The sequence below is a fragment of the Protomyctophum parallelum genome (genome assembly GCF_964188405.1).
Source record: "Protomyctophum parallelum genome assembly, chromosome: 3".
In the NCBI taxonomy this organism is placed as follows: Eukaryota; Metazoa; Chordata; class Actinopteri; order Myctophiformes; family Myctophidae; genus Protomyctophum; species Protomyctophum parallelum.
Genome location: NC_139698.1, coordinates 6,440,739 through 6,455,359, shown reverse-complemented (window position 1 = coordinate 6,455,359; position 14,621 = coordinate 6,440,739). Strand labels below are relative to the sequence as shown.

General features: G+C 45.3%; 1 protein-coding gene across 1 annotated transcript; it reads left to right on the top strand.

The window, feature by feature from the left end:
- Nucleotides 1-405: 405 nt before the first annotated feature.
- Nucleotides 406-6,450, top strand: LOC310856507 (general transcription factor 3C polypeptide 1-like; the record flags this gene model as incomplete). The annotated part of the gene is made up of 1 exon (XM_083761979.1): nucleotides 406-6,450. One exon carries the CDS (start codon nucleotides 406-408, stop codon nucleotides 6,448-6,450), a length of 6,045 nt encoding a protein of 2,014 aa, XP_083618105.1.
- Nucleotides 6,451-14,621: the final 8,171 nt, after the last annotated feature.

The window sequence follows — 14,621 nt, the reverse complement described above, 5'->3', positions numbered from 1 at the left end:
TCATGGATCTCCATATTTGGGCAATAATGACATGGAAATCCATATTTGGGCATGTCTGACATCATAGTGACATCATCATTCCACCTAGTCCCTCCATGTACTGTATAGATATATGGACGCCCTCCATCGCTATGGATATGTAAATAAAACAAAATCATGTACATCACGGCGCGTCGTGTGAATGGAACAGGGAGTGTTGAAGTCATATGATCAGAGATGCTGGATTAGAGCATACCTAAGAGAACTCCTGCCAAGTAGTTTCTTGCCCATGTTTATTTTTATTTTGTTTTGAAAGCTGTTAGCGTCGCTCAGCTGATATCTACAATATCTACAATAAACAGAATCTCACTTGACTTCTATCTACAAAAAATTAACCGAATCTGACCTACTAGCCAATCCAATACTATGGATGCGTTGAGCATAGTGGAGAATGAGGTGGCATTGGACGGTCTGGATGGAATCACCATTCCCTCCCTGTGGATACGGCTGGAGGGCAGAACGCCCAAGTTTCCACTCAAACTAGACGCGCTCACCAAGGACTTCATTTGGAAGGCGTTGGTCGGCGATGGCGACTTGAGCTTCTACGAACTTCCAAAGGAGAGGGACGACGTTCTACTCTCGGACCGGTTCGCAGGCGTCGACCCGGAAACGGGGATGGAGACGAGGGAGGCGCTTCTCGACCAACGACAGAGGACGGAGATCTACCCGGCCCATATCATAGTGGGAGAAAAGAATGGCGTACAGGGCTCCTGTGCGTCATATAAAGAGAGGAAAGACGTAACCGGTGTTGTCCGCTCCGACGTCAGCGCTGCGCTACTCGGCTTAGAAGAGGCTTTCGGAAGGTTCGGCCGAAGGCTCGTCGTCGTGGCATCGCAGGCGGTGAGGTTCCGCACATTGATCGGCCCCCAGGGTGACCCTGACCTGGAACTCGCCGACCACACCTACTGCATACTGGAACGCGTAGGCCGCGCTCGTTGGCAAGGAGAGGTACAGCGAGACCTGGAGATCTCTCTCGGGTTCGATGCCAAGAAGCTGTATTACTTGCGGAAGTCCCTTGTGAAGAATGGCCTCGTCACCATGCAAACGTACGCGATCCGAACGCACAGTGGACAGCAGCAACACTCCGTACTGCTGCTGCTCTGCCGCTTCCACGTGATCAGGATGACCAAATATGACATCTTGATGGAGTCCATGTCCAACATTCTAGCGGAGACACCCGGTCAGTTCGCCACCGTAGTCTCTCTCCAAGAACGACTTAACGTGACAAACAGGACATTCAGGTCGTTGCAGCAGTATATGCAATCTGCCAAGCTGGTCAAGATAATCAATGCTCCCGTGGACAACACGCAACCCAACGATGATCCTTGCGCCGCCAAAAGGGCGACTAAAGTAACAGTGCGCTGTTTTCAACTGATAAAGCCATTTGTTAGGAAGGAACTGACTGTGGAAGATGATGCTGATGATGATGATGAAGAGGGGGCTGGAACAAGTGCAGTGGATTGTTCTGCCAAAGGGAGGATCATGGAGCAGGATGTCCTCACACAGGCCTATCAGCTTGTGCTCTCTGTTGGTACCATGGGCATTTCGCAGAAGGCCATAGGCTCAAGGATGAACATTGCAAAACTGGAGGCTCGTATGATATGCAAAGTGCTGGACAGGTCTGGCATGGTTAAGACATTCATGGAAGATGAGGGCAAGCAGAGGGTCACCAAATACATCAGCTACAAGTGCGAGAGCACGTGTGACCATTTGAAACAGTTTGCAAAGGAGCGAAACAAGTTGATCAGTTCATCTGCAATCCCCAAAAACAAGCTTCAAATCCCCAATGCACCATCCTCACCTTTCGGGTCAAAGTCCAAAGGAAAACACAAATCCACGGTGGAGAAACAAGCGGTATCCATCATGAGCCCAGAGGTATCCCTGGAACAGTGTGGTGGGCGATCCAAAAAGGCTCAGGCCAGTAAGATAGAGCAGCCTCGTGAGACATACCGTCTGCTGAAGAGGAAGAACATGATCGTGGAGTCTGTCCACCGTCTCAAGATCATAGAGGGAACTGCCATGCTTCAGAGGATGGTCAACGACGAAGAGAAGACGCATGGCATGACTACAAAAGTTTGTAAGAAGACTATCCTACGTATAATACATAGTCTGACCAGAGAGGGCTTGGTTAAGATATTCACTACCACTGTTATACGCAATGGAATAACCAAAAAGGTTGAATTTGTGCTTCACCCCTCCATTCAGCCTGATGATGACATTGTGAGGAATGCCATAGAAAACATTTGTTTCCAGACCTCCAGCTCCTCCATTTGTTTCCAGACCTCCAGCTCCTCCATTTGTTTCCAGACCTCCAGCTCCTCCATTTCACAGCAGGCTAAAAAGGAAGCCAAGGAAGGTAAGGAGTTGAGCGTGAAAGCCGACAAACCTGTTGACTTCAAACCCGCGACAGTCAAAGGAATTAGCAAGGCTTGGGGATACCAACCCAAGATGCAACGTCTGCGTGCAATCCATACCTTCCTTTGGTACCTCTTGCATGGGCACCCACACCAGCGGAGCACCAGGAGTACACACACATCCTTCCAGTCTCCCACGGACAGAACGGCCTCTAATGCGGGTGCCACACAAACATTCTCATGCGAACACTCGGAGCCCTCGAATATGTTATTCCCAGGCAACGATCCCAATGTCGACGATGCGCATAATTCAGCAGATGCAGCCAGACAAACCACCTCCTCTGAAGATATCGCCTCCCATGCGGGGGACCGGTGGAATTCAGGGACACCTCACCTGGATGGGACGTCGGCTGTGCCTGAGGGAATGTCTGCTCAGCCAGATGAAACCCACCCAGATCTGAGAGTGTATGTGGATGAGATCTCTTGGAAGAGATTCATTCCTCCCGTTCCCGTACACGAGGAGCTTGGCAGAGGCTGGGTCCTCATTGAAGATGTGCTTCTCTGCTTGCCTCTCTCCATCTTCATTCAGGTCGTACAGATACTCTACATGGTAGATGGGCTGTCAGCGTACCTGAAGGATCCTGTGAAGCAACACTGTCTGGTCAGACACTTACCCGGCACTTTGAAATCGCAGCTGCTTTACAAGCAAAAGTATGTCTTGTCTTTCCATGAACACTTGCAGAGACTGGCCTATATGGGTTTGCTCCAATTTGGTCCCGTGGAGGCGTTCCAGGAAAAACAGAAGGCATTTGTTTACTTGAAGAAAACTTCCACGGTTGTTGACACGACCAGCTCTGAGCCTCACTACTGTCTGGTCAAAGATCCACCTGACAAACCATTTGAAAGGCGACGCTACACGTTCACCACTGTGAAAGATGTGGAAACCTACTGGTTCGACCTTATGTGTGTCTCCTTCAATACACAGCTGGGAGTAAACCGTGCTAAGAGAGGGATCGTAGGACTTCCTTTGACACATGACAATTTCAAGAGATTGGCATACTTGCTCAAAGGCACCCATGAGGTGTGTGATGACGGTTCGATTCCAGGGGACGGTAGAGGTGCTGGAGGGCTCGATTCCTGCTTCTTTGTACATCTTAAACGCAACTGGAACTGGATCACACCAGAAAGTGTCGAGGTGGCAGAGGAGCCTGCTAGCATGGACCAGCAGGTGGCTGGAGGTCGGACACGTAAGAGGAAAACACCCAAGAAGGTTGATGTCCAAACCCCATGCAAGAAGACAAAAGAGCTAAAGACGTGCAGCCCCGCTCATGATGAATCAGAACATCTGTCGTTGAAGAAAATGCAGAGACAGCGCTTCACATGGTCCGTACAGGAGGAATCGCTGATGATGCTCTGCAGCGTGGCCTCACATCTGCTCAACAGCATGATGACCAGGCAGTTTCTTCCCTACAGTGTTGCGAGGGCCCTGCTGTACACTGAGTTTGAGATACCTGAAGATAAAACGTCTGCGGTCGTCAGGCGACACATGTTCGCCATCCTCAAGAATCCTCAGACATTGCTGAACTACAGGGTGTGTTTGGCCGAGGTGTACCAGGACAGGCTGCTGATGGAACGTTTGGAAGAAAAGAAACCCACTAACCCAGACGACCCCCAGGAGTGCACCGCAGCATTCTCCGAGTTCACTAGGCTGCTAAGGCACAAGTTCAGCTCTGTCGTGTGCTCCCGCGACAACATAGCTGTCCCCAATACCAAGGCAGAGCTTTTCTCACGGTTTAACGTTTACACCATAGATGAGGGCAAACGAATGTGCTTGGAAGACTCACTCGGTTGTACAGATGACATCCATGCTATCGTTTTGAGTAACTTGATGCAGAGCACTCTGTTGTCTAACTCTCAGACAACAGAGTCCTTCCAGACCTTCATCATCTACAATAAATATAGTCAGGAAGTGTTACGTCAAGTGTTCATCCAGTGCAGGAAGAAGGGTGTGATCAGCCGCCGTCGTGACACTTGTGGGCCTAAGAAGAACCGAGCCCTGCCCATCCTCCCCAAGTCCTACCAGATGTCTCAGATATACTTTAGGTCTTTTCTGTGGCGCTTCCCTGCCACGTTGTGCACAGATGCCTTTCAGTTCATAAGGACAGTGAATGGTGTCGGGGCAGTAGATGACAGGCCCTTTATTGCATTCCACAACGAAACAGAATGGAGAGAGGGGTTGGGGGGCAGAGGAAAGGAGTTGGAGGAAGTAAGTCCGGGGGAGAAAGCAGATGGGGGTGGGAAGAGTCGCAGGGAGAAAGACAACAAGAGTGACGAGGAGGGAAACATCATACCATTGACAGTTAACTCATCCACTGAGGACCATGTGGGGGACCATGCTAACCTGGAGGTAGCATCGCCAAGCCCTGCAGCCAAAGCTTCAGAGAAACCCCAGGATGTTTCGAGCATGGTTCAGTTCTCTCTAGACTCCCCGGGCGGAGCTTGCGCAGCGTTCCTCAGCCTAATGACTCTAGGACTAGTGTCTGTGCACATCTCCATACCCAAGCAGGTGGTGATGGTGGACAGCAACTTGGTGGCCAGTGAAGTCACCAAGGGTATGGCAACACTGGAGGAAGACGATAATGAGGAGAACAATGAAACCGATGACTGTGAGGCGTGGAATAAGTTGCCTCTGAAGAGTCATCAGGCATCACACACTAAGTACCTGATGATGCGAGGACACTGCAGTCCGGGCATAGCACAGTTACATAACCTCGGTGCCAATGACAGCATCGTAGTGGAGTCCTGTTTAATAAATGTGCAGATGCGCGACACTCCAGCTCACCAGCTATTTAACCCGGAGATCTCGCCACCTTTGGACTTCTTCAAATGTGGTCCATCGCTGCTGCCTTCCACACTGACCCATTCTTTCCAACCCCCACCCTCTCTGGATTCTCCATCCACTGTGGAGTGTGATGTGCGTTTGATTCAGCAATACGGCTACAGCGCTCAGGACGTGCATGCCTGCGTCGAGATACAGAGGAGCTTAGATGGGGCGGGTGAGAATGGCATGAGTAAAAGGGACTTGTACCAGGCACTCAAACACCTGGCCGAAACACAGCCTGGTAGCACCAGGAAGCTAGACCACTATGTCCACGAGCTGCAGGAACAGGGTCATGTGTTGCAAGTTGGCGGTTTTGGGCCACGTTGGGTGCTGATGCGCCATGCCGGCCCATGGATTCTGACCTCAAAGTCCGGGCCCGGGCCCCAGTTCCACACAACCCAGGAGGGGAAACGTCCTTTCTTCGCCCGCAAGAGATGCAGAGAAGGCCGTGACCAGCAAGAGCAGCAGCCGCCAGGGAAAAGAGTGGCTGTGGAGGCCAAGAGAAGAGAAGAGGCGGATGGATTCTCAGGGAGGACGACTGACAGAGAGAAAAACGGCATAGAAGAGTCGGAGGAGCAAGAGAGACGGGGTGAGGGCAAGGGAAGCACAGACATCGCATCGACGGAGATAGTGGAGGTTACAGACAATGTGAGAGAAACAGGGAAGAAGGACATCTGGCACGGGGGTGGAAGGATTGGGACCAAAGACACTGCCAATGCAGGTTCACCCTCAGCACCACCCTCAACGTCATCACCAGCCGATAACGACGACGCGGGCGACGTGAGCTTCATCAGTCGACCGTGGCGCCTGGAGGACGGCGGTCTGAACGGGCCGGCGTGCAAAGGCATGCTGGAGGCTGTCCTGTTCCACGTCATGTCCCGGCCGGGACTCACGCGACAGGCACTGCTGGAACACTACAAGGACGTCCTGCAGCCAGTGGCCGTATCGGAACTTCTGCAGGCACTGATAGAGTCGGGCTGTGTGAGGAAGAAAGTCCTCGTCAAAGCTCCGAAGGCGTCGCTCTTCTCCCGCCCAGGACACCGGACAGCGTGCGCAGCTTACACAAGGTCTGAAGAGGAACATGCCGTCTTTTATGAGCCCACCATTAGCTGCTGTCTGCGGCTCGCTCAGGTGTTTCCCGATGAAGCCAACTGGAACTATTCCACCCAAGTTTGACAAATAGCGGGCGTGTCCTGGGCCTTTCCTCGTATTACCTCCGTCACACACGCATAGTTTTAACAACCCTGTTAAGGCAATTCAACCATTTGTTTCTAGACACATGATACACATTAAAGAGTAATGATTAAAAAAATGTAAAAGCAGACGTGACAATATTGGGGCAGCAACGTTTCACGTCATCCACGGGAGCGGTAAAGGGTGGGGAAGTGGCCGTACGCGCTCCAGCGGTTGACATTAATGATTGCTATAAGATTGCTAAAGGAAAATCTATCCTGGCAAGTGGAGTTTTCTGGTTGCTTGATCAGACAAATTGAACTAACTAAAACAAATCATTTTCTTTGATGGGAAGTGACATTTGCTATTGACACAACATAACATATATCCGTCCATAAACACAATCGAACATCCTTGTACTTGTACTGTAATTGCGCTCTCTATCTCTCTCCCTCTCTCATTCAGATATGTACAGTATCAGCTGACATGAGTCAGTGAGAGAGAGAAATATATGGCCTGTTCCAGTCCTACTTACTATCCTGAGCAGTGCTTGATGTGTCTTATAATAATAACTTATTAGTATAAGAGACTTATAGTCCATTTTGGATACAACAAAAGGAAAGGAGACAAAATACATTTTGTGAGTTTGAAATTCTTGCTTGGGGCAGACAGCTGACCGCACACCGGACCCACAGAAAGGTATTGTGGTCTGCTTAATTCATCTCACAAAGTTAAAAAACATAATCGCTGGTTTAATCACATTGAAAGTGGCTCGAGCTCTCATTGAGTTGGGAAGAGAGAGAGAGAGAGCGATAGAGAGGCTGTGTTTGTGTGCGTGTGCGCGTGCATACGTACTGTCATTATTAATGACAGTACAAAAGCAGCTATCTACATATAAATACAAACAATGTTCAGTGGAGTGTTTGTTGTGGGCATGCACTTCTGTTGTTGTGGAGCACTTGCTGTAACAAAGTATAGGCCTGTAGTAGTGTCATTGCTGTACTTTGATATCTGGAATATGATGCTATTGCTGCAGGTTGAACTAGTAGCATATAGTATAATGGATGTCTTATAGCCCCGCCACCCAAAATCACTGCCAGCCGCCACTGCTAAAAAGTGTTAGTTGCTTGTACAAATACATCAGCTAGATATGTGGTACAGTATAGGGATGTGTTTTATATATGTGTAAATAAGCGGCACCACGTATACATCCCTGGTCCCCAGTCAATAGTCAGTATCGGTTGAATGAAGGTAGGCCTATCGGCAGATATAACCCTGCAAATAATCTGTGATCCGTCATAATTTCATAATCGTGCACCCATAGTAAAAATCTCTCTCTCTGCTCTCTCTCTCTCTCTCTGTTACCTCTAAAATACAACAGTTTTACAGTGTGATATTTAGCAGTCAGTGGAAAGAAAATAAGGATACCAAATCATGCAACTCAAAGCAGGAAATATTAAGCAACGGCATATAAAAAAAAAACATTTTCACCTTGTTTTTGGAATAAAATGCAATGCAAAGCAGGCTATGGATGATATATCAACAAACCCTTCTGTAAATTCCTGCAGAATATGAATAAGACTGGAAATTTTGGTGTGAGTGCAACTGAAGTGGAGATTATTTGTCCCAGGTATGAGGAAAACTAATTTTGAGTAGCCTTTAAAGATTTGTATTGTAAAATTCAAAAACCTTTGATTTGAAGCCACGATTTTGAGACAAAATATCTCATCCAATACTTGGCAACAACATATCATGCCATATATCATTGGACTGGACCTCGAGCTGACTGTGGTTTGGTTTGATCCAAATACGGTAATTTATTTTGTACCAGCAACCATGAAGATAGAGAGGATGGATGTTAGCAGAGGTACCATTGCAGTAAGGGCCGATTCATACTCCTATTTTAGAGCCGAATAAAAGTCGGTTCGGCCTACAATTTGATGTCATTTGAGGTTCGGGGGGGGGGGGGGCGCTGCAAAAATAGACAGATCTACAAGCTCTCAACGCGTAGCGAACGGCACTGCAAAAAACAGGCAGGACGCGATGCCTTGAGAGCCTGTGGATCAGCCCGGCCGCAGCAGCTTGTGGGCTCCGCTTCGAGCCTCCGATGGACCGGTGCGGGGAGGCAAGGGAGCAAGTTACCCTGGCTGCGCAGCAGAAACAGACTGATCTACAAGCTCTCAATGCCTAGCGAACGGAGCGGCAAAAACAAGCAGGACCCGGCGCCTTGAGAGCCTGTAGATCTGGCTTTTTTGCGACCTGCAGTGAGCTGTTCTCACTTTACTTTTATGACACGAATACATCGTCAATCGCCGATTTTTGGTCAGACGATTGCTGATTGAAAAAAATTGGCATATCGCCCAACCTTATCGTCTATAGTACGAGCGGAACACACAAAGCCAGGCGTTGTCTCAAAAAAGAAACCACAGCCAAAAATAAATGGGGGGGGGGAAATCACACTTGTGTGAAGTGAGGGGCATCACAAATGTTGCTGTGTTTTAGATCCCTGGCATCAAAGCTACTCTGTAAAGACACAAACAGTATTTGGGCAATATTTGGGCAGAGTGGCTGACCAAGCGACCAAAGATTCTGTGATCTCAATACCATGTCCAAAAAGAGACGTTTATACACTCAAAACTGTGTTGAAAATAACATTATGATTAGTATATATGTAACTATCATGTAGTATGATTGTAACTTCAAAAAGCTAAACATGAAGCCTATAAAAAACAAAAATACATTTAATAATAGCCTAAATAAGGACAAATATATACAAAAATATCAATGTGCACAAAAAAGGTGCACTGAATTATTTAATGTAGGCTAAACGATAAGGACATGTACATAGCAAAATAACCCATTTAGGACTGAAGCCAATTCAAAAAATGCTTTTTAAATCCTGACAAAATATTTATTCAAGAATTACAAAACTTTTGCTATATACTGTACATAGCAACAACTACCCCAAAAGGGGTTCCCGTCCTGTAAGGTATAGTTACAAAAGCGGTTCCCGTCCTTAAGTGGATACAGAACAGTCTAAATGAATTCCAGCTGACTGACTTTTGTTGGATTCATCCGATCCAATCTCTCTGAAATCTCTAAAATCAGCTCTGAGTTTCCAAAGAGACTCTCTGATAATACTAAAAATAAGAGTTCATTCAAACAATATGTTAAGTTTACTTGCAATTAATCATCACAGCTGGTTGCCACATTTTGTTTTGGTTTCCATCATATTTGTTTTGTTAGAAAAATAAACATGTATTATGTTATACGTATACACCATTGTTGTTTCCCTCTCCTGTAATGTGATAACCCGGGGTTCTTAAAAAGAAAATAAAAAAATAAATAAAATCACAAAAAATAAATCATCACATCTGGAAACATTTGTTTCATCGCCATCTTCTTAATCTAAAATCAGCATGCTCATATACATGTATGTGTTTAAAGGCGCAGTGAAATGAAAAAGACGTTTTTCACACTTTTAGACCATATCCGTGGTCATCATATGGGCATACCTAACAATGGATGCCAAAACATTTTGAAAATTCTCATTTCTGTGTGTTTTTATATCAAAGGTCCATAAAAACAATTGTATTATTTATTTATTAAAACGAAAACGTGCTGCGTGATTACGTGTAGAGATACACATCGATAAAAGCCAATAACAATGAAGCTCACCCGTTTAATTCCCCATATTTGCGCATCCGTCCAACACAGCTGCTACTGATTACAGAATACTCTTTTATTTCCATTCAAGATAACATCCAGACAGTGTATTACTCTGTTTCAACTCAATCATCACGCTAAAATATGTATCTGAAAACATTATAGGGTAGAAATAAGCCACATAACAGTAAACTGGTACAGCTGGCCGACCATCTGATTTATAAACAAACACATACCACGCTGTTGCGCATAGCATAGCTACCGTCCCTAGCTACCGTCCCATCGCCTGAAGGGATGCGACGCTCTGATTGGTTCAGAAACGTCAGACCGGTGTTTCATGTTGAAAAACCATTTTCATGTTGTTAACCATTTCACTACACCTTTAAAACAATAATAAATCTTAATAAACAATTGCTTTAAAATACCATATGGATCATCATGATAGACACATTACACAATTACTTAGGTTTCTCTCCAGTGTGGATGCTCTTGTGTTTTTTAAGGCTGGACGAATCAGAGAAGTGTTTCCCACACTGATCACATCCATAGGGTTTCTCTCCAGTGTGGATTCTCTTGTGTTTTTGAAGGCTGGACGAATCAGAGAAGTGTTTCCCACACTGATCACATCCATAGGGTTTCTCTCCAGTGTGGATTATCTTGTGTTTTTGAAGGCTGGACGAATCAGAGAAGTGTTTCCCACACTGATCACATCCATAGGGTTTCTCTCCAGTGTGGATTCTCTTGTGTCTTTGAAGGCTGGACGAATCAGAGAAGTGTTTCCCACACTGATCACATCCATAGGGTTTCTCTCCAGTGTGGATTCTCTTGTGTTTTTGAAGGCTGGACGAATCAGAGAAGTGTTTCCCACACTGATCACATCCATAGGGTTTCTCTCCAGTGTGGATTATCTTGTGTTTTTGAAGGCTGGACGAATCAGAGAAGTGTTTCCCACACTGATCACATCCATAGGGTTTCTCTCCAGTGTGGATTCTCTTGTGTCTTTGAAGGCTGGACGAATCAGAGAAGTGTTGTCCACACTGATCACATCCATAGGGTTTCTCTCCAGTGTGGATTCTCTTGTGGTTTTTAAGGCTTGACATTTGAGTGAAGTGTTGTCCACACTGATCACATTCATAGGCTTTCTCTCCTGTGTGAATTCTCCGGTGACTTTTAAGGTTTGACATTTCAGAGAAGTGTTTCCCACACTGATCACATCCATAGGGTTTCTCTCCAGTGTGGATTCTCTTGTGTCTTTGAAGGCTGTCCATTTGAGAGAAGTGTTGTCCACACTGATCACATCCATAGGGTTTCTCTCCAGTGTGGATTCTTTTGTGTTTTTGAAGGCTGGACGAATCAGAGAAGTGTTGTCCACACTGATCACATCCATAGGGTTTCTCTCCAGTGTGGATTCTTTTGTGTTTTTGAAGGCTGGACGAATCAGAGAAGTGTTGTCCACACTGATCACATCCATAGGGTTTCTCTCCAGTGTGGATTCTCTTGTGTCTTTGAAGGTGTCCCATTTGAGAGAATTGTTGTCCACACTGATCACATCCATAGGGTTTTTCTCCAGTGTGAATTCTCTTGTGCGTTATAAGGCTGCCAATTTGAGAGAAGTGTTGTCCACACTGATCACATCCATAGGGTTTCTCTCCAGTGTGGATTCTCTGGTGTTTTTTAAGGTTTGACATTTTAGAGAAGTGTTGTCCACACTGATCACATCCATAGGGTTTCTCTCCAGTGTGGATTCTCTTGTGTTGTTGAAGGCTGAACGAAACAGAGAAGTGTTGTCCACACTGATCACATCCATAGGGTTTCTCCCCAGTGTGGATTCTCTGGTGTGTTTTAAGCTTGCCCATGCAAGAGAAGTGTTTCCCACACTGATCACATCCATAGGGTTTCTCCCCAGTGTGGATTCTCTGGTGTGTTTTAAGCTTGCCCATGCAAGAGAAGTGTTTCCCACACTGATCACATCCATAGGGTTTTTCCCCAGTGTGAATTATCTGGTGTTTTTTAAGGTTTGACATTTTAGAGAAGTGTTTCCCACACTGATCACATCCATAGGGTTTCTCTCCAGTGTGGATTTTCTTGTGTTTTTGAAGGCTGGACGACTGAGAGAAGTGTTGTCCACACTGATCACATCCATAGGGTTTCTCTCCAGTGTGAATTATCTGGTGAGTTTTAAGAGTGTCCATGCGAGAGAAGTGTTGTCCACACTGATCACATCCATAGGGTTTTTCCCCAGTGTGAATTATCTGGTGTTTTTTAAGGCTTGACATTTTAGAGAAGTGTTTCCCACACTGATCACATCGATAGGGTTTTTCCCCAGTGTGAATTATCTGGTGCGTTTTAAGGTTGTTCTTGTGAGAGTGTTGTCCATTCACATCCAACACTGAATTGGAATCAGACAAAGGTACAGGAAATATTGTTTAGTGGTAGGCACTACGTCATAGACTTAAAATAGCAAAACTAGCTAATTATCACAATTAATATTTTTACCAGATATATTTTTGAAAAAGATACAAAAACAAGGTTGTCTTTTAAATCAATGCTAATATTAAATCAAAACAAATGCAAATGACTAGATAGAAAACACCCTTATGACATGCTGTAGCCTATATACCCATATAGACAAAGTAAGTAACTTACAGAGGTCTTGGTGATCATTGGGTCCTCCCTGTTGAGCAGAATTGTTCCTGGTGTCAAGAGAGTTCATCTTCACCTGAAGCCTGGAGTCTACAGTCGGATGTTATCAGAAATGGTTGATATCCTGGAAGAGTTGTGGAGAACTGACAACTACAAACTCTTCTTATACTAGAGAGCCTGAGTTGGAAACATTAACTGCTTGGCCTTGATTGGCCAAAGAGGAGAACAATATAACCATCTATCCACCAATCACAACGGAACAAACTGCTGCATGTGCGCCACCCCTCTCTAGCTCCTCCCCCAGGTCATGTTCTATGCAACATTAACTGCTAACTGTGAGATTTCTTTGTAGGATTCATGTTTAATGAATCTAACTATATCCAAATAATGATACATTGACGTATGGACATAAGTACATCCTATTAGTATGTGAATGTGACTAAAGTCAAAGCAGGAGTGAGCATAAATCTAAAAGAACAGAATCAAAGCATATCGAAAACGTGATTATTATCACAATTATTTGATAGTAAATTTCAACAAGGCAATTCAATATAAATGTTACAGGTCCCAGGTTTGGGTACCCGAGGTGCAGTTTACAGATTACCCTGGAATACAGGACACAGGAATGAACAGAAACGTGTCGTCTCTTTGGAAAGATCCATTAGATTATTTATTTACTCAAACTGTTTTCTGACTTTCTTTCTTTTCTATTTTTCCATTGTATTTTCAATGTTAATATTTTGTCTTTTCAACAATAATCATACAATATAACATTCATGTTGTCATTGCAATACATTCACATTCCATAACATGATAACACCATTCTTATTCTACTGCATAACCCATATTTTCTCTTCACATCTCTTTTTACTTTACAGTATAATACTATATAATCTTAAATACCATTGCAGTCACTGCATTGTTATGGCAAGGCACATGTGTGTGGCTAGCTGCACTGCTAAAGTGCTAGCAGAAAGTAGACAGTAGGCTACTAGGCCTAGAGCTAATACTAACAACTGACACTGAACATCATGGCTCCTTTGAGAACCATCAGGGTCAAAACCCGCTCGGAGCCATGGATGAATTCGGACATACTGACTGCAATGAAAGCCAGAGACAACAAATGCTCTGAACTTCTTAAATGCAAGTCCATGCTAGCCAAGCGCTTCGACAGTAATCTCCAAACCAAACTGTGCAACCTAAAAACCCAGTGTAACAAGCTAAGAAACGGTGTAATTGCCATGACCAAATCTGCCAAATGTAACTTTATCAATGATAAAGCCGAGGAAATCAAAAACAATCCTCGGGAACTCTGGAAGTTACTAAACAACCAACTAGGCTGTGGTCAGAAACTAAAAACCAGGTTTACTAACATAAACATCAAATCGAATAACACCCTCATCACTGACAAGCTTGATGTAGCCAACCACCTGAACATCTTCTTTACAAACATTGCAACAAAGCTGGTTAGCAAACTGCCCTCCCACTCTGGGCGTTTTGGTGTAGAGCACATCAAAGCCTTCTACAAAAACCTTGGTGTTTGTAAAGATGATTTCAAAATGGCAATGGTAACAACCGAGGAGGTACTTAAAAAACTGAGTGCCCTCCAACCCCACAAGGCCACTGGCCATGACAATATCCCCTCCAAATTTCTCAGAGACTCAGCCTTTTCCATAGCTCCAGTCATCACCCACATAGTTAACCTCTCCATCAAACAGGGACAGGTCCCCCAAGATTTTAAACTGGCCAAAGTAACCCCCTTGTACAAAAAAGGGAGTAAATTAGAACCCGGCAACTACCGCCCTATTTCTATTCTAAGCTCCTATGCCACCAAAATGTGGAACGCCCTACCAACAGTCATTAAG